We start from the raw sequence: 27,260 nt of genomic DNA, 5'->3' as shown, positions 1-27,260 counted from the left end.
GAAAAGCCCCAGTCAGGATGGCCGGACACGAGTTCCTATTAAATCACCAATCCTTTCTTTAGCAACGCGAAGCTCACTATTTTGACAGACTTTTGTGGGATTGTTCTCAAGTGTATTAAAATCTAAGTATAGACCAATATTGGTTCGATCCCAACAAAGTCGCCACTGTGGGCAGCGTGCTCAGAAAAAAAAGGGGCAGATCGATGAGCGCGCTTTCTTTGGCAGACGAGCACTCAATTCAGAGTCGCCACTTGGGTTTGAAGGTCCGACACCCAAGGAACCGAACTTGAAACGCTCGCTGCGCTGTTTAATTTGAAAAATGTGAAGGCACCAGTCCGTCATAACCATATCTGGGTTCGAGAGCCAGATTACGAGAGGGGAAGGGTTTTAAGGTACTCCTCTCGCCCAATCCGGAGATTGGTCTCTACTTAGGCATTTGCGAAAATATTTGCGATTCTGTTTGATTAATCAATTCTTTAGTCAATTAGGGCGGGGGAACAGTTTAATGGAGATTAAAACCGTAACAGTTTGCAAGATGTGAATGATAGCATGGATGAACAATTAGTATGGGATGAGAACAGACTGTTGTGGGAGTTTAAACAAACTAGGAAGCCCCTGTTTTAGAATGACGTGCGCAGGAAGAAGCCAGCATGCACCGAACAAGTCACTGCATGCAGTTCACTCCTGCGCGTGCAACTCCAAGACACACGCGCACCAGTGAGCTCAAACCCACAACTCTTATTCTCAAACCTTCTGGGCTCTGGAAGGACCAGTGCACACCCAGGACAAACCAAGCAGTCTATATAGCAGTTGATAAGCAATTCTAAGTAGTTTAAAGGCTGAAAGAGCCTTACAAATTGACAACACACCCCATAAATAGCGTGGGGACAAAATAATGACCTAAAGCCAAGCTACCCGTTCAAGGCCACTCATTGGTCAGAGGCAAACTATTGCGCGATGGTCTCATTCAAGCGCGCGATGGTGCACTCCAGCGCGCGATGCTCACGCCCTGGCGCGCGATGGTCTGAGCCTTTTAACCAGTGTGTGGTTTACATATTTCTGGGTTCTGGGACAAGTCCAGAATGATCCCAGGGGTACTCCAAAACAGCAGAAATGCAAATTAACTATAAAGCTAACAGTTTATACTAAGAAAAGCAATAAACTGGTTTTTTTACATGCTTAACAGTGATCTATATGTAAATAAATACACAAAAACAGCAAGACACCAATCCCCACGCGGACCATCGCGCGCAGACTGGAACAGTCGCGCGCGTGAGTGGCTCCATCATGTGCTGGTTCTTGCCTCGATGGTTTTTGAAACCTTGCTAGCTTTAGGACCAGGACTAGTATTGATTACCAGCCTTTGCCCTGCCAGCCCCCTCAGGGTTCAGAACAGAAAACAGCATGCTATACCTAGATTGAGTTTGAAATGTGTTTGAGCTTTGATGTTTGAAGGCTTGATTGAGGTGTGAAAAGGCAGAAATGAAAGAACAAGTTTTGTTCTTGATGAGGTGTGAGGATGGTATGTGAGGCTTTTTGTAACCCTTTGAATATTTTTGGAACCCTTTTAATGGAAGAACCATGGGGGTATTTATAGGAGAACAAGGGAGTTAGGTCTGGGCTGCAAACAGAGGAGTTCAGCCAGTCCACGAGGCCTGGCTGAGGTTGCATTGGTGGCCGAGTTTCCTCCTCAAAAAAGCTTGGCGGCAGTTTGGTCCGACGCGCGATGGAGTTAGTCTATCGCGCGAGGGTGCACCCTGGCGCGTGGTGCACCAGGGTGCACCTGGCAGCTTTGACTGTTGACCACCACCTGGCAGTTTGACCGTCGCGCGATGGTGCACCCTGGCGTGGGATGGTTGCGCCCTGGTGCGGGATGGTTGCGCCCTAGCCCGCGTGTACAACCTACTCTTGCGTTGGTCAACGGTCAAGCTTTGACCATTGACCGATACTTGTCAAGTTGATCTACGCGCGCAGGCTTCAAACCAGCGCTCGTCAGTAGGGTTTTTGGCTTTTGAAGTGGCTTAGGCTTGGATAGGTTCAAAAGGGTGACAAACACCCAAAGCTCAAACACTCAACATTCCTGGGGTGTTCTTGATCCATTTTATCATCGGGGAATCAGAAATCGTAAGTAAACTAATCTGGAAGCCCAGATTAGGGTGTCTACATAACACTAAATTCTTAAAAACCTTGGACGTCCCATACTGGACAAGCCAGTCCACAATGTCTATGAGGGTGTTAGGAATGCCTGGCACCAAAGTCCTCATTAGAACTTGCTGCCAGACCATAGAGGTGAAGGGACACTGAAAAAATAAATGGTGGTGGGTCTCTCTAGCGTTATTGCAAAGCACACATTTGTCGTCCAGCTGCATCCCCCAATTAGCAAATCTACCCTTAGTACACAGCTTGGTTTGAACGGCCAACCATAATACGAAGGCCCATCAAGGGACCATTTGTTTGGACCATACAATTGCTGCCTAAGGTGGGTTTGGCCTTCTGATTCGAAGTGCTTCCCATGCAGAGGCAACAGAATAATGGCCATTAGGATGAGGGACCCAAATAACATAATCCTCCCTCGAACTATCTGGCTTTAGAGTACTAGGAGTATACATGATTATCTCTTGAGCAACTCTATTACGAATTCTGGGCCATCTCCACTCTCCTTGGAAAATAATCGAAGGCACTTTAACTTGAAGAGATCGCCCCATATTGAAAACCACTTCTTCCCCAAATCTCTTATGCAAAGGCCCTAAGGGATGCCAATTGTCATACCATAAGAAAGTCCCTGCACCGTTGCCAATTCTATATTGGATCAAAGGTTGCCCCAAGCCCTTAATGCCAAACAATTTCCTGATGGTCCATGAGGCATCACTGGGAGTCTTCATTGTCCAAATATTCTGATTTTTTATGATATAGGTAAGAATCCATTTTACGCAAAGGGTGTCTGCCTTTATACACAAGGCCCATAGATGTTGTATCATTGCAGCTTTGTTCCAGTCCTTGATCCTTCTAAACCCCAAGCCTCCTTCTGCTTTTGGACAGCAAACATGCTCCCATTTAACCTTACCTGATTTGTGATTCATGTCAAACCTGACTAGAGAAATGCCATGAGAGTACCCTCAATTATCATTTTACTAGGGATGATGAAGATAGAACTCCAGTAGACTTGAATACTAAACAAAACAGACTGAATTAGTTGAGCTCTCCCTCCATATGTCAAACGCATGTGGGACCACCCATGAAGTCGACTAAGTATCTTTTCTTTAAGCACAAGACAATCAGCAGCTCTTACCCTGGTAGAGATGAGGGGAACCCTTAGGTATTTCGCAGAAAAGGTAGCTTTAGGAATAAGTAGGATCGCCCTTAAGGACCCCTTAATATCCTTAGAAACCCCGACAAAAAAAGTAGAGCTCTTAGCCATATTTGGTTGAATACCAGAATAGTCATGAAAATCCTTGAGCAATTAGTTAATAAGGGAGAATGAAAGACCAGTAGCACCGCAAAGAACAAATAGATCATCAGCAAACACTAGATGGTGAAGATTAATCTCATTACATCTGGGATGATAGGTAAACTGACCTAAAGCAACTCTGTATGTCAACAACGCAGAGAATGCTTCCATGACTATAAGGAATAAGTTAGGGGAAATTGGATCTCCCTGCCTTAAACTTCTTTGACCTTGAAAGAATCCCTCCAAAGACCCATTTATCACCACTAAGTATCTGACTGTTGTAACACATTGACGGACCCAGTGGATATACAAAGCTGGGAAGCCCATAATTCTCATGGTATCAAATAAGAAAAACCAATCCACTGAGTCATAGGCTTTCATCAGATCAAGTTTAATGCCACATCTAGGGACATCACTATCTCTATGATACTGTCTCACTAACTCTTGCATAAGATGCACATTATCAATGATAGATCTGCCTTTAATAACGGCAGATTGGGACTTGTTTATGATTCTAGGAAGAATGGCTTGTAGATTTGCTAAGACTTCAGTAACACATTTAAGTGTAACATTGCAACAAGAAATAGGCCTAAAGTCTTTAGCACTCAGAGGGGCACTCACCTTTGGAATTAAAGAGATTGCAGTAGTGTTCCATTCCTTTAACAAGAATCCTGTATTGAAGAAAGCTGAAACTGCAACAGTTAGACTAGGACCCACCACCAACCAATTCTTCTAGTAAAACAAAGAATTATAGCCATCTGGTCCTGGATCTTTATCCCCACGTATAGACCACAATGCTTTCTTAATTTCCTCTCGAGTGATTGGTTGAACTAGCATGAGTTGTTCTGTAGCAGAAATCCTATTAGTGATAGCAAGCTGCAGTTGATCTGTTGCATCCACTCTACCATCATGAGCTGACCCGAAAAGTCTAATGTAGTCGTTAAGGGTAAGCTTTTTAACTGCTTCAGGGTCTTCAACTCTGTTTCCATTGGCATCATTTAAGCTAAGAATAGTGTTTCTTGCTCTACGGGCACATACCACGGGGCTTGTACTTTTAGTATTGTGAGTATTGAAATAGCAATGTTGCGAAGTTGTGAATTTAACAAAACTTTGTATGGTTTTGATATTTACGCTTTAATTATAACGACAGAGACACGAAGCCATTATGATGTGGAATTGTACCACGGGGCAAATGACAGCAATAGACAATAGTGCGAGAAATTTTCCCGTTTTGTTAGTACGCCTTATATTTAATCTATCAAGTCCAATTGGAAAACACCCAACTCCTCTGTCGTGGTTTTGGCAAAACTAGTAATAGAGGAACCGGTTAAGGCATTTCCCCAAGTAATATTGCCTGTATATGGACTAGGGGTGGCAAATTGAACCCAGGCCTATTAAAAAATCCAAATCCATCTATTAAAAAATAGACCCAACCCAACTCATTTATTAATTGGGTTAGAATGAGTCCCAACCCATCTAACCCATTTATTATTGGGTCTTAATTGGGTTTTAATTTGGTCAACTTAAATGCCCAATGGGTTATGAACATTACCTAACAAAATAATAGAATTACCACATAAATGAAAAAAAACAAAAATAAACATGTTACGTGAAACAAACCTTTTTCTTGGTCAAATCGGGAACTGGTGACTTGGTTTGAACGGTTTCATGTTTCGAATTCCAGTTACAGTACAAGCCGAGTCTAGCCGAGTTTTGTAATGAACTTGTACACTAAACGAACCAAAAATTCAAACTCAAACTTTGTTTGTTTGTAAACGAGCCGAGTCAGGTTCGAGCCAAGCTTATACAAAATGAGCCGAGGATTTACAGTGTTGAACTCGACTCATTTACTGTACGAGCCTGAAACTTGAGTTTGAACTCGACTCAATTCGGGCCACTGTATCGTATGATCGGCGAAAGGATAATGGTTAAAACTAAACCTACTGAAGTTTGTCCAATGAGAAAACTTGTCACGTACTCTGCTCGTTTTTTTTGAAGTTTTGCTGGCTGCAGATTTTCCACATGTTCAAAACTCATAATTTGATCAATCAAATAATTCCTAATCTGTTTGTAATTCTAAATTTGATCAAAACTCACAATTTTTTTCAAAAGGACAAGAATAAGAAAAATAAGTTGACTTATTGACTTATTTTTGTCTTTGTTCAAAAAATTATGAGTTGCGATCAAATTTTTTTACTTTTCCGATTCCTCTGGTCGAGACAAATCAATAAGTCACAAAAGTTTGGCGCAAAACAAACAAATGCAAAAATAAAATAAAAATTCAAATAAAGACAAAAAAAAAAGTTACTTAACTTTTTAATCCAAACCCATCCTTAGCAATAATTAATCATATTGATCATTTCCCAATCCCAAGCGTCAGATCCAGAACGACGGGTGCCACCAGATCGATGATGGTTCGATTAAGATTAATGTTGATGGTGCTTATAATGCCGTGTTTGAAAGAGAGAACATGGAAAGAAAAGAGATGGGAAACGACTTTCACTCTTTTTTTCCGTACACTTTCTTTTCTTTAAATCAATTTTGCAAGCTACTATTGAATATTGATTGTTAAAGATACATTACTGTTATAAGAGAGATTGAGGGTGGAGATAGCCCACAAGTTTGCCCCAATCTGATAGAAGGTTTAAAGAAGCTAATCTGGACATAATAATCACCAACAATTTAGAAGAGAGACTACTATCTCAACAAATAATTGGACTCCTAACTAATTGGGTCTAAATGGTATAATAACCCATTAAAGACCCAGCGCATTAATAACTTACCTAATTTGGCTCAAACCTGTCCATTTGACACCCCAAATATGGACGTATTAAATTATATAACTTTGTCTGGATGATAGATTTACTTGTTTATTGGCTGAAAAGGATGACTCTGCTTCCTTACTACGATTCGGCATGTTTTGAACATATGTATCCACCTTATCTAGATATCTCAGGTCACAAAAGAATGGCATTGCAAAACCTCGTCTCATGTTTTGAAACGATACTTATATATCGAAAGGCAAGCAATCAGATCAAACACTTCCACACGGGGGAGGAGTCAGGAATTTTGGTTAGTAAGGTAAAAAATTAGATTCATATGCAAATTTTTTTTTTATGCACAAGTTCAAAAATAACAAAACTAAAAGGTTAATTATAAGATCGATATGCACTAATAATTCATTTTTGCCTCATAATTGGCCCCAAAAGACTTGTTATATTTGAAAAATAATATGATAGTCTCATTTATAGCACTATAAACTCTCGAAAAAAAGAGAACGCTTGGGATTTCTATGCACTTAAAATAAGTTGGGGCTATTTAAAGATTTTTTGTGGGGTCAAAATAGCTAAATTATACCGATTCTTATAAAAATTTGGTGTCAAATTGGTAAAAATGGAGTAAAAATTATACCTATCCCCAGGGAAATTTGACAGCCAGTGGGGTCGGCTGCCTTCCCCTGCTTCCAGATAATCACAATCAAGCCTCTCAAATTTTGTTTTATTGGGTCTTGAAGCATGAGAGACTACTATCTCAACAATCTCCAATTTATATATAACACCACCACCAATATATAGTACGTGGAGTAAAATCTTCCCACAAGGGGTACTCTATCAAAACAAGAAGAGAAAATTATATACTTTGATAAGGCCTACTCAATGAATGGTAGGCTTTGGCCAAACACTTTAGAGATGCTTATCCGGCCTTTGAAAAACTTTTCTCTACTTAGCCCTTATTGACACCACTTTGATGTTTTTTGGTAAGCCAAGTGAATAACACTCGCTTTTCCACAAGTCTAATATTGTAGGTGCAATCCAACAAGTTTAAGGCCTACAGTTGGCCTAGACATGTAATGCCTTTCGGCATCTCGAGAAATGCCGAAAAGGCCTTCATTAACTGGGGGAGGAGGGGAGTCCCCAATTACAAATGAATCATGATCAAGCTCTAGAGTGTCATTGATTTCCTCCACTTCATTTTGTTCCCCTTGTTCTAGAACAAGTGGAATGTGCAATTCAGACCTGGCCCCATGGCCAATGGTAGGACTAGATCATTCCTAACTTGCATTAGTGATCTGCTTACTCTTCAGGAGTGAATCTGGATGTCGTAACTCCTCAGACACTTGAGAAAACTTCTGCGAGGAGAGAACAAGTTGATCTTGCCTTATAATAGGACTTTCCATGTTTTAGCCTATTGCAAGTTTGAGATCTTGTTTCTCTTTCATCGCAACAGACCTATCTTTTTGCCCCTCTAGACATGGAATTAGCTTACCATCCAAAAGTTTTTGAAAAACTCATGAATGTTTGCTACTACGATCAGGCCTGAAACTGTTGCCAAGATTATTTCGATGTTTATCATTTAGGCCTTGACGCTATTCAGGAATTCTCAAAGGCCTAAAGTGAGACTTTTGCCCCTAGTCCAATTCCTTGGCCTCTTTGCCCCCTAAGTGTAGGGCTGTTTGAAATAGAGGCCTTGTAGAAGGCTTGTGAAGGTGGCCTTGCTTCCCTTACTCCCATTTGGTCCTAGCCATTGCCAAAGACTCCAAATTGATGAAAAGCTTGTTGCTGAGGGACAACCGGTAATCTCTCTTCGATTATAGCAACCATGTCGTTAATTGCTAGAGTGAAAGGAACTAAAGCTGATTGAACAACTGCGAGATTGACTGCGTAACGTCGTGTGAAATCTCAAGTCCTATCATAAACATATAATTTTTGATGCTGTCCGTAGCATCATTTAAATCTTGTGTGCTGATTTGAGGAGCGGCTTCCTCGAGCAGTGGTATGTCAAAAACAACTCTTTCAATGTTGCTTGGAGGATCCGTTTGTAGAAAGCCTTGTTGCTGTAGCTGTCCTCTCTTTGGTGACGTAATAAAAACAAGGGAAATTTATAGAAATGATCCTACTAGTTTCATCTGAATCTTATTTTCGTCCTTTAAGTATCAATTACAACTTTTTTAACCTTCAAGTTTGGTTTTTGTACCAAATTGGTCCAATTGATAACTTCTATCAGCCAAACTGGACGGAAAAAATCTAATTAATGGCAGTTTGCACGTAGCAGTTCGTACCAACTTCTATCAGCCAAACTGGACGGAAAAAATCTAATTAATGGCAGTTTGCACGTAGCAGTTCGTACCAAGTTGGTCCAATTGATGATGTCTTCTCTTAATCTGATTTTTTCAATCCAGTTTGACTGACAGACGTTATTAATTAGATTAACTTGGTACAAAAACCAAACTTGAAGGTCAAAAAAGTTGTAATTGATACTTAGAGGATGAAAATGAGACTCGGATGAAACTAGGAGGACCATTTCTATAAATTTCCCTAAAAACAAATAGGGTCCTGCTTAGCCTCGAACCTCGCCTTCCAATAAGGTTGAAACACCCCAAGCGTAGGGCTAGGTCGTCGATAGCATAATATCCGGAAGTCCGGAATCGTACCCACAGAGAATCGAAATATAGCTAGTTTGGATTGTAGGTTTATATGGTAGAGTGCGGCGTTCAAGACGGCCAACTTGATTTTGCTTAGAAACGGTGAAAATTAAGGAAAAGACTAGAAATGAGCTTAATTAACTTAAAAGAGGCAAGTCTAGGGATCGTCCTTCCCTTGACAAAGGCCGCTACCGGTTCTCGATTATAACTCAAGTGAGAGTCACGACCGCGTGCTCACGCCCGGAAGATTTAACTTTAATGACTACGTTTATCAAAAGATGTGATTAAACGGAATTAAACAAACCTATTTTTGCTAATGTATCTAGCACGTAGGAGGCCATGAGCCCTCAATACGTCGCTTGCCAAGACCGCTTGACTAAACTTCATATCAAGGAGTTAACACCCCTCGCTTAGACCGAAATGGCTAGGTTAGCTTAATTCTGAAAATCATGATTTTAAACCCGAAGTTTCGAGAATCAAATAACAACCTAAGTCATTGGGAAAGATTAGCCCAAGACTTAGCCAAAAGACTACTCAAACATATTGAAAAGACTAGAAAACATGCTTAAGAAAGGAAACATGATTAACCGATAAAAACGGAAATAAACTTGATATTAGTAAAGATCTAGTCCGTACAAGCAACTTTAATAAACGAGAAATTAACAAACGAGAAAGACTTACTAGTGTTCTTGAAGGAAATAACCAAGAAAGCTTGAAGCTTTAATGGAGTTCTAAGAAAATGAAAAAAAGACTTAAAGTGAAAAAAGACTAACTTACTAAAGATGAGAGAGGGAGACCATATTTATACAAGGTGGCCTTAATCCCTCACAAAATATCCCAAAAATATCCTAAAAGTAGCCAAAAGTAGAAAATAACCCAAAAGTAGAAAGTAGAAAAAACAGCAAAAACGTGGTTGTATTCTGCAGTATGAATCGGTACTGGCCAAATCCCAGTACCGGTACAAGGCCTTCAATAATGCTGAAAAACACCAACTCTGGACAGCATGAACCGGTACTGGGCAATTCCCAGTACCGGTACAAGATTGACAGATTTTTTGGGCAACTTCGCAAGCTTGCTCCGGACACTCCCGAACTCGGATTTAGGCGTTCTTTGAACCGTTGGAAAGCTCGTCGAGCCTACTTTCTAACCCAAGTGGTTTGGATCAAAAGTAATTTGTACATCAAAAGTTATGACAATTCTACCCTCAGCACGTCGGAAGATGAGTAGCTTTAATAAAATCCTCACTTCTTCTTCAATTCCCTTGACTCTTGGGCGACCCGAGCAACCTCCAAACCATCTCTCGAGCACCACAATGGGGTGGCACATAGCCTTGAGTACTTGGTTGCATCCGGAGCATTCCTTGGCGTTCAAACGCATCTTATTTATACGAATTGCCTGAAATACACAAAAACACACCTTACGTGCAATATCGCATAAAAACGACAACATATATGTACAAACATAACATACTAGAGGACTTAAGCACCAAGAATATGCATTATTGGGTGCTTATCAGGTCCCACCGGGCGTGCCCAAAATATTTTCCACTTTTTCGCCGCGTAGGCATGAGCAAAAATCAATGGCGTGTGCTGTATGAGCACGGGTGTGCCAGGACTTGTCAACATCCAACGATTGTAGGCGAGAGTGCCTCGATTTGACTCCGTATGTAATGTGATTGCGTATGAACCAAAGGGTGAGGCCACAACGTGGTTCGTGGTTTGCCACAACGAAGTAGACTTAGAATTTTTCAATCGTGTGAGAAAAAGTAGAGAACACAAATAAAAAAAAAGAACTTTATTATATCGAAATAATAAACTTGACCGGTACAAGTAAAGATAAAACAAAGTTTGCTTGGAAAGTTTGGTTGATTGGGTAAGCCTTGGGCTTTATGTGGTGTTGGATCCATTTTTTTGTCTTCCAAACTGGTATTTATAGAGAAAAAACGAACTTCTTCAGGTCTGAATCAGGTTTTCCGCTCTCACCATGTGTCGACAAGTGTCCGCGATTGTTCCCCTTGCTTGAGTTGGCGGTTATTAACGGTTTTTGAAAGTTATGCTTGATCGCGGAGCACCAAAAAGTAGTAGTAGTTATTTATTAACTTCCCATTTCCTAAATACACGAAAATGGGGTCTTGACTATTCGAATGGCCTTTCAATATTCTTCCCAGAAGAAAAACACGCACCCACCTTCCCTTTTCCATGGATGAGGCAAAATTATTCCGTGCGTCTCGTTTAGTTTGGATTTTAATTAATCGGGCATTGTTTCAAATCACAAAATTAATGTAGCCCATTAATTTTTAGCCCAAAAACTCCTAAATATCGGCCCAATTTAACGAATATTTACTTAAATAGCCTTCAAATGCTAGCTCATGATTTGGTGCAAAAAATGGGTATAAACAGAATCTAACAAAAGTAAAAGACAAATAAATAGTACCAAAACAAAAGTTCAGGAAGAATTGGCTTCAAGTATATCTACTAATGTATCACTCTTCTTACATTCACGTTTATATATTATGGGTCTACTAATGGACGAAACTGTACAGAGACGCGGAGTGACACGTGTCATCCCCAGTTTTAAAAACTAAATATTTTACACGAACAAAAGTCAATTAGGCAATGGTTGGTGTCTGAACAATTTGGTTTCTAGAACAAATGGAGAAAAAGTAGCGATTCCAAAGTGGACGATTCGAATCATAAACATAACACTTCGATGGCTCTTATTTCAAGATCACTAGACGATTGAATCAAGCTTTTATTTTTCTTGAAGTAAAAAAGTTCAGGACAAAGTCTGCTGTTGACTTAACATGATTTCTCTTCATTTATATATTCTTATAAACAGTATGTAAAAATAGAAGTAGACTCCCATCAAATATCGTGACCTCTCAATCCAAATTTTGATTAGCCACTGACTCTATTATCATCCGCTTGCTATCAAACCAATCTCTGGTAATTATTCAACCATGGCCGTCTCTTCCATTAATGACAAGAATTCCTTGTGAATTTTTTTTTCTTTCTTAAACCAATACCCGAATCGACTTCCTCACCGTGCAAGCTGCAAGTTTGAAAGCGAATGCACCGTATGCTAGTCAAGTCGTCAAAGCCACTTACTTCTACAAAGTTTCTTCCAATATTCATGTAGCTGTAGTTATTTTAAGTGCTTTCCAAAAGCATTATGATGATGGAAATGTCCAATCTTTGTCGGTAATTGAACAAAGACCTTCGACCTCAAGTCAAGTCAAGTCCTTCCACAGGGTGATCCTCGTTTCTCCCGTGCACGGCAATTGAAAGAAAAAATGAATCTATGCTTTGCACAACGATTTAAAGAAAAAATGAAGGAAAAACGATTTCAAGATCGTATTTCTTACCGTAATAGATGCAAACTGAGATAGATAGATAAAATAGTTTGATCGATCCCTAACTAATAATCATTTTATGATCAAATTCCAAGTTATCTCACTGGTTGGACCAATTTGGATTCTGAAATAGTAAAAGCATAAAACTTCCAAATTTTAGCTTATGCCACTTGTCGCATTTAGAAGACTACTTCTCAAGAAAATAATACTTGCAAGTACTGACCCATGCTATGCCCGGTGTAATGAATTTTATTATGTTCGAAGACTATACACATAGGATGCTGTTGATTTCCGTGTTGCCCCCTCGGTTATTTTTTAGAATTTTTGGACGGCTCAGATCGACCGTCCGGTGGCCGGAGACGGTCCGGCGCGGCCGTCGGTATGATTTTCCTACGGAAACTGTCAGTACGTATAGGATTTCTGTAAAAGAATTCATGGTAGTATATCTTTATGCATGACTAGAGGAAGCTGAAATCAAAAAAGTGCTAGGGGTAGAGTTTCTTTTTTGAAATCTCCAAGATTTTGAATTTTAGTTCATGTTTTGAATGGGCAGACCAATTTTAGATTTTAGAATCATGCTATAATTGCATAATATGTAGGGAGGTATTCTCGAACAGATACATCTAGTTGCCGAACACGTGGTGTATAAGAAAACGTGAAAAATTGAACAGGACTGATCGCCGATCAGTGCGTTGAATGGCGATAAAGGCCAATAACATGAGAAGTCATTGGTGTAAACTAACTGTTCGGCAGATAGAGACATTCTGATTACATTTGGACCAAGTTACATGTGAAGTAGCTGGTCCAGGAAGACTGTTCGGCTACGATACAGCCAAACAAGGAAAGAGCTCTAATCAAGAGCAAGATCAGAGGAAATACTCTGGAAGATTCCAGAGTAGTCATGGATGGGATCCCAAGAATATAGGATTTGAAAAAGATACCCAATGAGAATGGAATGTTCGGCTTTTAATGGAAAAGAATCCTAAAAGGACTCTTTTATAATGAATTGATAAGGAAACCGAGAATCCTTGATATTCAGGGTTTCCTATACGAAATAGGAATCCTAGGGCAACAGGAATGCTTGGGCAGCAAGCATACGCAAATCTATAAATATGAGGTAAACCTAGAGGTGAAAGGTACGCAATACATTGCATTATTCAATATTTCCTACTGATATTTAGGGTTTCTCTAGTACGTGATACTAACTTTGGCATCGGAGGGCCTTTGCCACGAGAGGCAAAGGTGCACTCACCCCCTGTCTATTTTGCAGATTAGGGTTCCGACGACGAATTAGGGTTCCGGTGAAAAGGCACGAATAAGCCGTTGCAATCCAAGGTGATCCGAAGCATCAATTGTTTTCATCCCCCTACATAATATGTATCTATTCAATATATCACATCATCATGAATTGATTTGCCCATAAGATAAAATAGTTTTATGTTGCTATTGTTTTAAGTACAAAAATGTTATTTATATATACTCGTATCTATAAACACTAAAGGAACTGTAAGAATAGGGACAATTTTTAGTAATTTTGCTTTCTAGTTTGAACATTCAGTATGTTTTTTTTAATAGCATATTAAAAAATCGTATTACATAGATTATTGACATGAGAGAACACACTCATCAATTGCTCATGTCCAATTGTCCATTGTCCGACTTAATTAAACATAATACTTGGAAAGAATCAACATATACACGTAAATTAATTACAAATCAATTTCCTTGGCTTATAGTCTCCTCTCCTCTCGGTTCATTTTCTCACTCAAAAGTACAAAAACTTTCCCTCACATTCAAAAATATTTATCTCCGCATCTAGCTACTAGCTAGTAAATCATAAATCAATGAAGAATGAATGGAATATATTAATTAAACATGACTGAAAGCTAGCTAGCTAGTAGCAGTAATTTGGTTTCCTTGGTTTAATTCAGCTAGCAAATTGTTTGTTGAAGCAGCCCTGCTTATCTGCCCGCGCGCAGTTCTCAATTCCAATTAATGCCCTTTCCCGTAACTTTCCGACACACTTGGGTCTATTTTCGCTAATATTCTTGACCTGCGTCCTGTAACTTCAACAACCACAACATGCACATATAATAGTACTAATGAGTTACATGGATTAATTTAACATCTGAGTTACAACTTCTTCTTTTTTTGTTAATTTTTTTTTCTGAGTAATGCCACAGCCATAAAATAGTAGTAATCCAGCTACTAAGAGAATTTAACGTAATTTCCCCCGCCCCACCTCCCCCCCCCCCCCCCCCTTTTTGCTTTGTGCATTTTTCTTTGGTTTTGTTGGATTGAGTTATGTTTGTTGAATTAATAATGTCTTGAAGAGATGAATCTAAAAAGTTTAAAAAAAAAAAATGAAGAATAAATTAAAAAAAAACCCCCCGAAATAGAGTGGTGTGAGATACACATTACTACTTACATAAGTTAATGCACTACTAAGAGGTGCTTTAGCGTTAATTATTTTTTCAGCGATTTATGTTTGTTTTTTGAATTAATGACCAAAAGCAAGAAAAAGTTCTCTAAACATGAAAAATGATTCAAATTTTTTTTTATTGTCATCTTATCTGAACTTTTTTCCTTTTGGATCCATTTCTTAATACTTTTCAGATTACTCTCATTGAGGCCAATGATTACTCTAAAAAATTACTAAAAACGAAAGACAAGATCATTAAAGATTAATAATACCGATTCGTTTTAAAAAAATAATATTGGCCAATTAACCTCATTGAATTAAATAAAATTCATATAGCCGACCTCAATTGATTGGAACAAAAGGCTTGGTTTGGTTTGGCCAACCTCGATCACTATTAGTGTCCCGACCATTAGTAGTTTTTTGTAGTCGCTTTCGGGAATTAAGTAGCTCAATAATCTTGTTTTTTGCTTAACTGATTGAATTCAAAAACATTTTCCTGGCTGCTCTCTGAAGTAGAAAAAGCCAGTGTTTAAAAGAAACAAAAAAAAAGAAACGTAACATAGACGTTTACTCAAAATTTCAAATCCAACCCGAAGGTCTGGCTCTCTATTAGCAAACGATGGGATTAGTCTCCCAAGAATGAATCTAAGTGCCTGTAATAAGCCAGTCCATAAATCCTGATCGTTTATCAAGAACTTGAAAACCCAGATATACGTACTCAACAACGTAGTAAGACATGATACCAATTAATGAGTTTTTCGGAACAATTTTCGATGTTGTTAACAAAGAGATTATTCAATTCGATCAGTTGCTATAATCATATCATACATTTTTTAATAAGTATATAACCATATGATATATATACTGCTAATTAATACTAAATAGAGAGTTGATAATGATGCTTACAGCTGCTTGCAGGGACTCTAGCCGCTGTCAGGAATGGAATTGAATGAAGTAATAGAGCGAGCACAATGAAGACTACAAAGCAGACCTTCGTAGGAAACATCTTTCAGATAAGTATTGAGCTGATGAGATAAATGGGCTTCTCGGTAGTCTATCTATTTTATTTATATAGAAAAAAAAAAAACCTAATTAAGCTGGTGAAAATCAAAGTCCATTACGATATGAATGAAGAAAAGAGAAACGAATAAGAAATTGTTTTTCAAAGTGAGTGTGCTTAATTGGAAGGTGAAAAAGCATCAAAGTTGTGAACTTTGATGGGCATGCTCTAGCCCAAATTAGGCGTGTTTCCACAAACCTTTATATAATGGAAGGAGTACTTTCCAGGAAGTGGCTTACACTTTGCCACGGTAGGACGAAAATGCCCCTGAGTTTGGAAACTAGGGGCTGAATTTACTCCTCCTTGGTTTTGGGCACGAACCTTTAGCATTTTTGTGTCTCTTAAACCCAAAACTTCCTTGAAGGACCCTATCATCCCATAAGATTCCCATTTCAAGTGTTTGGCTGTTTGAGAAAAAATGGGCTTTTGCAAAGAGATTAAATTTTGTCCGGATGAGGGGGTTTTCCGTCAGCACCCCTCATGGCCCCCTTCACTCATTTTTTTGGGTAATTCAAATTGTGCATCGTGTAGTGCCTGTAAAATAATGTATTTATACAAAAAATCAGCTTGTCCGGACATCAATAGGTATCAAAAGTTGATTTCTAAACGAAGAAAATGGATGGCATGGATCTGTCAACTGGTTTTTCGTTTAAAAACTCAACTTTTGACTTACTTATTGATGTCCGGACAAACTACTTTTTTGCATAGATACATTATTTTACAGGCCTTACAAGATGCACAGTTTAGATTATCCAAAAAAATATGTGAAGGGGGCCCATAGGGGGTGGCGAAAAACCTCCCTCTGTCTAGATGAGCAGGACAGAATTTAGACTCTTCTGTAAAACGTATTTTCTGTTTCAATAATTCTAACACCACACCCATTCACATACCCCCACTCATCACAATAAGGGTGAGGCCTACACACACTAGGTGTGTAGCATGCACAGGCTCTACCCCTATTATGGGGAGTGCAATTTTGTTCACCCTCCTTAAAAGAGGGTGAACGTTACCCTACTTCATATTGGTTGAAATGGTGTGGATCCCATCACAAAATAATGTTATAGTTACCATGCAATACACTGTGAATGTGTGATTGGGTATGTGAATGAGTGCAGTGGTAGAATGACTTTTTCTGTTTTCCACTTTCTAAAACAGAAGTCAAAAAGAGGGGCAGGTTCCTTTTCCGCTTTTTAACAATTCACAATTTGCACCCATTTTCTCTTTCTCTTAAGCCCAAAACACCATTGGAGGAGCCTGATAATACCGAGAAAACCCCCGTTTAAGTGCCTTTTTTGGATTGGTTCGCCAGAGTAGCAGTGCTTAATTGATTGCTTGGGTGTTGTTTGTGAGATTTTATTTCTGTTGCTTTTTTATTTGTTTTGCTGTATTTTTCTAAATTTTTTTCTCCGATTTCTTGTTGTGAGTCTTTCTCCCGGCTAGGTGTACCTCAATTCGGTGGTTTTGTTGGAATTTCATTTGTTGGTTTTAGGAGCCAGTTGTTAGAAGCTAGCTGAGGATCAAGGGATTGCTGTGTTAGTTTGTGAGATTCTGGAGTTATAAGCTTGCGAATCTAGACCTTCTGGTTATTGTCTCTGTCTAGGATAATTAACGCTATTTGATTGTATATTTATCTCGCATCAATGAAATTTACTACCATTTTAGCAAAAAAAAAAAAAGTGCCTTTTCTTAATAAGTTCGTATTTTGTATCGATAATTTATAATTTGTGTAATTTTTTTTAATAAACTCATAATTTGGACGTCCATAACATTGTAATTGCATGTAATGAGTATGTTTTTCTCTTTTTTGGTTCCTTGTAATATATAAGCTCAGGTGTCGGAACAAGTTTAGCAAAATTGATCAAAAACTATTAATACACATTATAGTACCATAATAAACAATCGTGGGTAACATGGTAAAAAATTAACTCATAATTTATTTTTATCATTATCTTCCAAACATTACTCCTGTTTGAAAATGTATTCTGCATATTTCTTCCAAACACTCTACAACATTCAAATTACATTCTCACCATAATCCAAAATGCCAAAAAGTAAAAAATGAGGCTTCCAAACAACCCCATTGTGTCTTCCGTTTTCTTTGATAAACTAGTTTCAGGGAAAAAAAAAACCCTTGATCTATTTAAATAGAATTCAGATTATACTAGTGTCAAACAGATATTAGGGAACCAACTGGGACTAGCTTAATTGGCCAGGACTCTTACATCTCACTAGGAGGTCAGGAGTTCGAGTCTTTCCCACCTGCGCATAGGTATTCTTTTCTTTCTATTTCTAAGTGGATTCTTCAATCTCAACAACAAAACTAAAATACTAAAAATTCTTAAAGAACTCTTATGAATATATATCAGTCCAGATCCCATAAGGGATCCCTTACGGCCTTACTATGCTGGACTCTCCTTTTTCGATCCGGTTCAGAAAAAAACTGCTCGGATCAAGCCCTTCCCGATCATTTTTTTGCTGATTTCTCGCGAGTACCCTTAAAATCACGTTCTGCACACTTTGAGTGGCTCGGATCGTCGCAATTCGATCGGAAAAGCGGAGTCTCGCACAGTAGCACCGTGCGGGATCCCTTATGGGATCCGTACTATATATATATATATATATATATATATATATATATATCAGTGTTCTAAAACTCGGAAATACTCGGCGAGTACTCGGTACTCGGTGCCTAGCCGAGTAGAGTTAGGGCTACTCGGTGGAATTACTCGGCCAGCCGATTACTCGGCGAGTACCGATTACTCGGTAAAACGAGATTACTCGGAAGTGGGGAGAAAATCGAAAAAAAACCGAAAAATGGGGTAAAATACATAATATGTTAAATTTGAAAGGTCGTTAGTGTAATTTCAGTATAGTTTTATACTTACCCTAATCGAGTGAACACACCAATCAAGCTATTGCTGCTGTTCGAAGTTGCTGCTGTCCGAAGCGGCTGCTGCTATTCTTCTTCTTCTTCGAGAAAAAGAGGAGGAATAATTGACTACTAATTTTGTACTTCGTTTTATTTGGTTTGAACATTGAACTTTGTAATTCACTATTAATTTCGTACCTGGTTTCATTTGGTTTGAACGTTAAGCTTTGCAATGGACTAGTAATTTTGTACTTAGTTTCATTTGGTTTGAACTATGAACATTGAACTTCTCATTATGCATTATGAATATCATTTGGGGAACATATAAAAAAAAATACCAAGTAATTTCTACTCGCCTAGTAATTGCCGAGTACTCGGCCTACAAGGTACAAGGTGGCCGGCCGAGCGAGTACCGAGTACCGAGTTTTAGAACATTGATATATATATATATATACACACATATATATATACACACACACAGACACACACTGGGATGGGGGCTTCTCTAGGTCCGATTAAAATAACTCCCAATTGAATTGGGTTCCTAATAACAGTAGCATACATGTAATAAATAGCAATAAAGATTCAAAATACACAAAACCACAACTGGTGAGAGATTGGAAATAAAAGAGTTGAATAAAGGTCCCCTTGGAGCATACCAATGGTGGAATCACGAGGTAGTAGGGAAGACGTATGCAGTGTTCAGCCCTGGAAAAGATTCTTGGGAGAGTTGAGGATTAGAGAGTTTGCTTGGTGGAATATCGACTCTTGAACCTCAAATTGAAGCATTAGAGAGTTTGCCTTGTAGAATCATGTACGTGAGAGAAATTGTCTTCATTGTCTTGTCGGAAACTCCTGTGTGGTCGTCGTTGAGGTGCTCTGGTGCTCTGTTATCTTTAATGAGAGAAAAGCTAGGGCAAAAGAAAAATAAAATCAAGAGGGTTTCAATAGGAACCAAGAAAAGAAGAAGCATTAAAACACACCCAGCAGATTAAGAAACTTACCAGTATATCCTCTTGATTTCGGTAGGATTCTTTGCCGAGATCGATTTCGATTCGAAAGGATTCTTAGCCGATTGAAACACATCCAGATGATTAAGACTTGGAAAACACCGAGATCGATTTGGTTTGGTAGGATTCTTAAGCCGATCCCAGCAAAGTAAGGAGAGGAGATTGAATTGGGGTTTTGGGGAAAAGGAGTTTCGGTAGGATTCTTACCGATTGAAACACACCCAGCAAAATAATTAGGAGAGAGATTGATTTGGGGTTTTGGGGAAAAAGAAACAATATTAATTTAATCCTTTCAAAAAATTTAGAACTTTTCGCCCCCTCCCTCCGCCATTTCTTATCCGCCGCGTACTCTTTTTTAGCGCTAAAAAGTTACTATTTGCATCGGGGTGTACCTTGCAGACGCAAAAAAAATCTATTTGCTACTAGGTTTTTGCGATGGCAACGTGGCGGATGCAAATTGATGACTTTTGAGTCGGGATGAGATGCCGTCGAAATTAAATATTTTTTTGCGTCAGTATTTTTTGCCAACGCAAAAAGGTCGACAAAAAAGCATATTCTCTTGTAGTGATAATAGTTTTGCTATGTCAAAAATTACGGTGTCTCCGAAATGAGTGGAGACACGGAAGTCATTCCCATAAAGTTATAAGGACGAGACAACAACTTAACAAATCTTAATAACTGAACACATGGGAAATGCGGGGATAAACGGAAAACAAGGGGAAAAAACGAGCAGAAGATCGAGGTTACCTCACTGAGTATACCGATCGAGCAAAGAAAAATCTGCAGTTTCTAATTCCTACCGCTGGCTTTCGCATAAAAGAGGGGGCTGAACTTGGACCAAATACGCTTTTCTGCCTGGGGGAGGCGTCTCTCTCCCTCCTCCCCGGGCTCCTCCTTCTCCGTCCGCTCTCCCTCCTCGGCTCTCCTCTTCTTTCCCTTCTTCTCTATAGTATTTTTCTTTTCGTTTTTTCCTCCCTCATATCTAACCCTCTCTATTCGGCAGGCTTTGCCGTATCGGAGTCGTTTGTCCCCATGTAATCCGTCGCCGGAGTGGTGGAAGCAGTGAGGGTTGCGATCCGTTCTGCGATTTTTGGGCGGCTGGATTTAGAGCAAGATCTGGGGGAGTTTTGTCTCTTCTTGTGAGAGTAATAAAATTCGTCTTTTGAGTGATTTGTTTACTATTAAGGCTTGAGAAGATTAATATGCATTTATTGGTGGTTTGCTAGAAATTCATTACCGCGTTCATTTCTGGTCGAAGTTCATCTGATCGTTTGGATTCTTGTTGTCTTTTTTTCTTGGCTAGCAATGTATCTATTTTTGAATAGTATACATGAATTTTCAGCTCAGTAGAAAGTGCTTCAGGCCATGCCTGGGCTAAGGATAAAAGATATCAATCGCTGCGTTCTCTCTCGTTTTGTATCAATTACATGATTAATTTAACTTTGTCCAAGTTATCTATAATGAATTTCGTTGTGTAAGTGTTGTTAGGCTTTATCAATGCACTGCCTCTCACTTTTGTCAAAAAAAAAAACTTGGACCAAATACTCCGTACGTGGTAGGAAAAAGCAAAACAATTAAACCACGCCGTTTTGTTAGTTGGCAAAAATATTTCACGCGATTAGTTAGCTGGCTAGTATATTTCGTCTATGGATGAGAGAGAGAGATAGAGAGAGAGAGAGAGAAGGATAACAGTGAGGTAGACGTGAAGAGAGAGAGACTTGAGTTTTCCTCCAAGTTTCTACTACTTCCGTTCCAAAATATTTGTTCGGTTCGTAAAACGATAATTAAAAAATAAAGCATTTCTTGTAAGAAAAATTCAAATTAATTTTTTTCATAAATTAAAAGAAGTCATCGATATTTAATAAATTCTTGAAAAAATTCAAAATTTTATTGTAAAAAATGTATTATTTTTACGTCGTCGTTTTGTGGTGCGGACAAACATTATAGAATAGAGGGAGTACTACCTTAGGGGAACATCACCAGATTATGTATATGTTACTACTCCTCACTCTTCCCTCTACACAAGTGGCAGCTTTTTTAAATAGTAATATTTGTATCAAATATCGGTAAAATACCTACCTTTGTTGTAGAGGTGAGGAAAAATAAGGTTTTTTTTTATCAAAATGTTAGAAATTTTTATGGGAGAATTTTTCACAGGTTCACTATACCACTTTTCAAACCCACTAAGTCCATTTCTAAATTCTATAACCCCCTAAGTCCACTAACCTATTAGTAAAAATATAATAACCCTGGTTAGTCTAATATACCACTGCTTTCAAAAAATCTTTTATCCCGTTTTTTTCTCCATTCCCCTTTTTTTTTCGGATTCCTCCGTTATAAAACCCATCCCTAACCCCCCCCCCCCTCCCCCCTTTTTCTTTTCCAGAAGAACAAAAACTAGACGAGAAGAACAAAACCAGAAGAACAAAACCCAGACGAGAAACACCTTTTCCAGAAGAACAAAACCTAGACGAGAAGCACTCGATCGTCGGGCTTCTTCGGCGTCAGCCCTTCTTCGTCGTCCTCGATCGGCGAGAAGCACTCGATCGTTGTCGCCGTTCTCAAGCACTCAAATACCGGCGTCGTCTCCGTCGCCGTCGTCAAGCACTCGATTGCCGTCGTCACTCCAACGACGAGATCAACGGACGAAAAACAGAGATCAACCCACGTCCCAGACTTCCTTCGTCGTCGATCACCCTTCGTCGCTGACATCGCACTCCTCCTCGCCGTCGTCCTTTGTCGTCGATCGCCGCCCTTCGTCGCTTTTGCATATATGTATATATAGTTTCTGATTTATATAACATTATATATGATCTACTGTCTCGTAAGTCATTTTATATGATGTTCTGTTGCTTTTGCATATATGTATATAGAATTTCTGATTTATATAACGTTATATACAATATACTGTCTCGTGAGACATTATATATGATGTTCTGTCTCTTTTGCATATATGTATATATAGTTTCTGATTTATATAACGTTATATACGATCTACTATCTCGTGAGACATTATATATGATGTTCTGTTCAACAAATATATAGGGTTATATATGGTTATATCAATGTTGGTAACTGACTCCAGTTCAAGGTATATATAGGAACTCATTAGCAAAGCACAATTGAACAGTTAATAATATATAAGTTAGGGTTTTGATTGCGAGTAGATATGATTATATCAAACTCTGATCATTATATGTTCTACTTTATTGAATTGGTCCGCGCAGCGGCCTTACTGACTTATTATTTGTGCAGTTGTTCAAGGGGTGAAGAGTATTAAGTTACATGTGATGCAAAATCGACCGTGAAGAAGGCGACGGCGACAAAGGGAAAGAAGTTACAAGATCTCTTCTTCTTTTTTTTCCCATTTTTTTTAGAGTTAGAAAGGACAGAATCTCATGTATAATGTTATAAGGCTATATGTTTATTTTTTGTCACACTTATTATTACGTTTTTTTGTGTGTATTTATTTATGTGGCAAAATAATACACATATAAAGTTCTTTGTTTGTTTTTGCATTGTAAACATATATAAGATTATTTATATACGGTTATCAGAAGTTAGTCAATGAAGCCGCTGCGCGGACCAATTCAATAAAGTAAAACATATAACGTTATATGTGAGTTTCTATGCTGTAAAACTCTAAAAAAATAGAACATATAACATTATATGAAAGCTGCTGACTTGTGTACCTTCCAACAAAAAAAGAACATATATTGTTACTCGAAGCAAGTCATTGAGGCCGCTGCGCGGACCAATTCAATAAAGTAAAAATATAATGTTATATGAGAGTTTTTGTGCAGCAAAACTCCAAAAAAATTATAGAACATATACAATTTTATGTTAATATATGTACGTTCAGATGTAAACGTGGAATGTTATATGTTCTTGTATTATAATAAAATTTTTTTTCAAAAACTCATATAACGTTAAATGCGAGCCGATGAATGAGTATATAACGTAAAATGTAAGTATCGCACGTTAAATGAGAACTGATAAACGAGTATATAACATTATATATGTACAATTACGATATATACAGTGTATCAGAAAATGAGAATCTTCTGTCGCTTTATTTCAACGTAACTGCTGGGATTTCAAACGTAGAACGGATAATGGACTAAAAATGTGGGATTTGAATGGAAAGGGTAATCTTCTCTCTCTCTCTCTCTCTCTCTCTCTCGTTTGGACTCTGTTTCCTTTTTGGATATGGGAACAACGTGAATATGAGAGATTTTATAGGAGTAGGATATGGGAGATTTTATAGGAGTGAGATATATCAGATTAACAGTTTTTAAACGTAAGGGTATTTTGGTCCTGAACTAATTCCTTTTTTAATTGAATTAGACTTAAGGCCTCACCAAAACCTAATTAGTGGACTAGAGGGGTTATGAAATTTAGAAGTGAATTTAGTGGGTTACAAATATGCTATAGTGGACTTTCCAATAATTTTTTAAATTTTTATTGATAGGAGAAATAGTACATCAAGAAGAGCAAGATTTCCGCAACAACACACGCCGAAAACATAGATGGCGATTGCGGCGACTTGGGGCGATCTATGTGATCTCTGCTCTCTCGTTTGTTAAAGAAGTGCTCCACTATGGCAGACGGCACAATATCACTTGCCGATGGGTTGGGCTTCAAAGCCCAAGACTCCAATGAACTTCGACGGAAACAGCACATCTCTGATCTCTCCAAAACTTCTCAGTTTCAACCTTAGAAATGCGCTCCTACATCGTCTGCAACTGATTTTGGGACATTCAGTCCTAAATCTTCAAAGAATCCTAGCCCTTCTCGAAAACTTCAACAGGTTTTTGAAGAAGCACTACAGAGGGAAGCGGAGGAGCGAGCGACTCGTCTACATGACATTCATGTTCAGGAAAAGGTACAAATTTCTAACCCTAAACCTTCGATCCTGTTTAATGCCAGAGGAAATCCCTATGTGGAAGGGGATCCTAATATGGGTTATAGCCTAGAGGACACCAGACCTCGATATGACAGTCGTTCTTCTGGTTCCTCTGCTCACAAACTTGAGTCGAAGACTGCACCCAGTTCTCCTACTTACATCCGACATCATCCCATCTTCCTTCAGACTCTGCACTCAATTTAGGAGCCCACTCCAAAACCGCCCCACCACCCCAACTGAATAAAACCTACACCCACACACATCAACCTAATCAACCTAACTACAAACCCAGGTTAGGTCAAAATCAAATTAAACCTAAGCCCAAATACTGGGCTTCGCTCCTTCAGTCACAGAGCCCTTCTATGGACATGAAATTGGAGTATTTTCCAGACCTGCAAAGAGGAAAAGAAGCTCTGGTGGAAATAGACATTGAATCGATTGATGTGGGCAAATGGAACAAGTACTTGGTAGGGCACTTTCTTGATGGACAAATGGCCTACCCCCTCATAGTTTCCACTGCGAGGAATCAATGGAAAGATCTTTTTGTTGCTGTCAAACCTGATGTGGCAGGATTCTATCTGTTTGAATTCAAGGATGAACAAGCTAAAATGCAAGTCCTTGAAGGGGGCCCCTACTTTTTCTCCCAAAAATACCTTGTCCTCAAGGATTGGCACAGGATGATGAAGCCTGCTCGAGATCAGCCTACCAAAATCCCAGCTTGGGTGAAATTACATGATCTGCCATTGGAGCTTTGGAACCAGGAGTGCTTGAGTAGGGTGGCTAGCACAATTGGGAGACCTCTGCATGTAGATCAAGCCACCGCCAAGACAGCTAGACAACCAGGGCTACTACAAACCAAATCAACAAAAGCTAGAATTTGCATTGAGGTAAGTGCTGAGCAAATTCTACCTGATGAGGTTACAGTCATTGTTGAAGGAGAGTCTGTTGTTATTCCTGTTGAGTACCAAGTCCTCCCCCCCATGTGTAATATATGTCATGTATTTGGTCATCACACAAGTAAATGTGCTAAGGAAGCCTCCACATCTTCTCTTCCACATCAACCCGACTCACAAATTTGGACTACAATGGGTAATGGAAAACAAAAGGTTGGCTGTGAATACACCAATCAAGGGCAGCTGATTGACTTTGTACTCAATCCTACAACATCAGAACCTCAGCAATCAAGCGCTCCAATTAATACCTCTGTTACTCAATTACATGGGGAGGACTCTAGTGATTCTGAGGAGGAGTTACTGGAAGTTTTAGAAGGAGTGGTGAGTAGCGATCAAGGGGCAGAGGCAGTAGCCTCACTGGAAGTGGAGTCCACTAGCACACATAAATTCACTGGTTTACATGGCCAGAATTCTATTGTACCAAAGAATTCTGAGATAAAAGTTCCTCCAGCCCCTGATCCTCCTGAAGGAATTAAGAAGGCAACTGTTGCATTGGATGCAAATAAGGCACTTTCCAGGTCTGCCTTGAAAAGACTGAGGAAGCAAGCTAGGAGCAATCCTCTTGTTCCTTGATCAGATAAGGGAATTCACTCAATGGTATCCTTTTTGTCAGGGCAGTACTCTAATACTTCCATTTTCTGCCATTTAATTACCTAGTTCTGCTTGTAATTTGTTTTATGTCTATGCAACCTTTGAACATTGGTTTTTGGAACATTAGGGGTCTTAACGATCCAATCAAACAAAAGGAAGTTAAATGTTTTTTGAGTAACAAGAAGTTATCACTATTGGGTTTGCTAGAGCATAAAATAAAGGAAGCCTCAGCTTCAAGAATAATAAGTTACATTTGTCCCCATTGGAATTTTGTGAATAATTACCTTCAAGCTCCCTTGGGCAGAATTCTAGTATGTTGGGATCCTAATGTAATACAAGTTCAAGTGTTAGATCGATCAGACCAGTTTTTGCATTGTGAGGTGCATCCTAAGTGTGAGGGGGGCCCTTTTTTAGCAACTTTTGTGTATGGAGGTAACAGTTATCTGTCCAGGCAGACACTTTGGTCTAGCCTCCAACAGCTTAATTCCTCATCCCCTTGGATTGTGCTTGGGGACTTTAATGCCATTAGGTTCCCTAATGAAAAAGTAGGGGGCATTACTAATTGGCCCCCCCATATGAATGAGTTCAATCGGTGCCTTTATGCCTTAGAACTGGATGATCTTAGATTTTCTGGTTGTTTTCTCACTTGGACCAATCGGCAAGACTCTGCACATTTTGTTAGTACTAAGCTAGATACAGTATTAGTCAATGAACATTGGATGAAGGCTTACAGCTCTTCTTCTGCACATTTTCTCACCCCTGGAATTTCTGATCATTCTCCAGCTATTGCCTACATGATTCCTAATCCTAAGAAATCTAACAAACCTTTCAAGTTTTTTGATTTCTTAGCTGATCACCCCTAATTTTTACCTGTGATACAAAGAGTTTGGAGGAGGGTGATCATTGGGAATCCTATGTTCTGTGTCTGTGAGAAGCTTAAGTTGTTACAAACTGAGCTTAAGCAGATTAATACTAGAGACTTTAGTGATATTTCTAAGAGGGTTGCTGACGTTAGGCGACTTCTTCAATCCCTGCAGCAAGACCTAGTTGCTCATCCTACCAATTTATCCATTATAAGTCAGGAGAAGGTTGTTCATAAGCAATTTCTCACATTGCTTAGGGCTAAGGAGAGCCTAGCTAAGCAGAAATCCAGAATCCAATGGCTGAAATTGGGGGATCAGTGTACCTCTTATTTCTTTAAGTCTGAGCAATTCCAGAAATAGAAGT

The 27,260-nt window shown here is 38.9% G+C and overlaps 1 protein-coding gene and 1 long non-coding RNA gene across 2 annotated transcripts; one reads left to right on the top strand and one right to left on the bottom strand.

Moving 5' to 3' along the window:
• Positions 1 to 19,232: 19,232 nt before the first annotated feature.
• LOC131322210 (uncharacterized) lies at positions 19,233 to 19,920 on the bottom strand. The gene is made up of 2 exons (XR_009198748.1): positions 19,578 to 19,920; positions 19,233 to 19,467 (listed from the first exon to the last, which is right to left on the bottom strand). It is a non-coding gene; the product is annotated as an uncharacterized LOC131322210 (long non-coding RNA).
• Positions 19,921 to 24,857: 4,937 nt separating this feature from the next.
• On the top strand, positions 24,858 to 26,896 carry LOC131323743 (uncharacterized). The gene is made up of 2 exons (XM_058355588.1): positions 24,858 to 25,960; positions 26,161 to 26,896. Exons 1-2 carry the CDS (start codon positions 24,858 to 24,860, stop codon positions 26,894 to 26,896), a joined length of 1,839 nt encoding a protein of 612 aa, XP_058211571.1.
• Positions 26,897 to 27,260: the final 364 nt, after the last annotated feature.

Source organism: Rhododendron vialii, chromosome 4a (assembly GCF_030253575.1).
Source record: "Rhododendron vialii isolate Sample 1 chromosome 4a, ASM3025357v1".
Taxonomy (NCBI): Eukaryota; Viridiplantae; Streptophyta; class Magnoliopsida; order Ericales; family Ericaceae; genus Rhododendron; species Rhododendron vialii.
The sequence above is the reverse complement of the archived record's forward strand: the minus strand, read 5'-3'. Positions and strand labels throughout refer to the sequence as shown.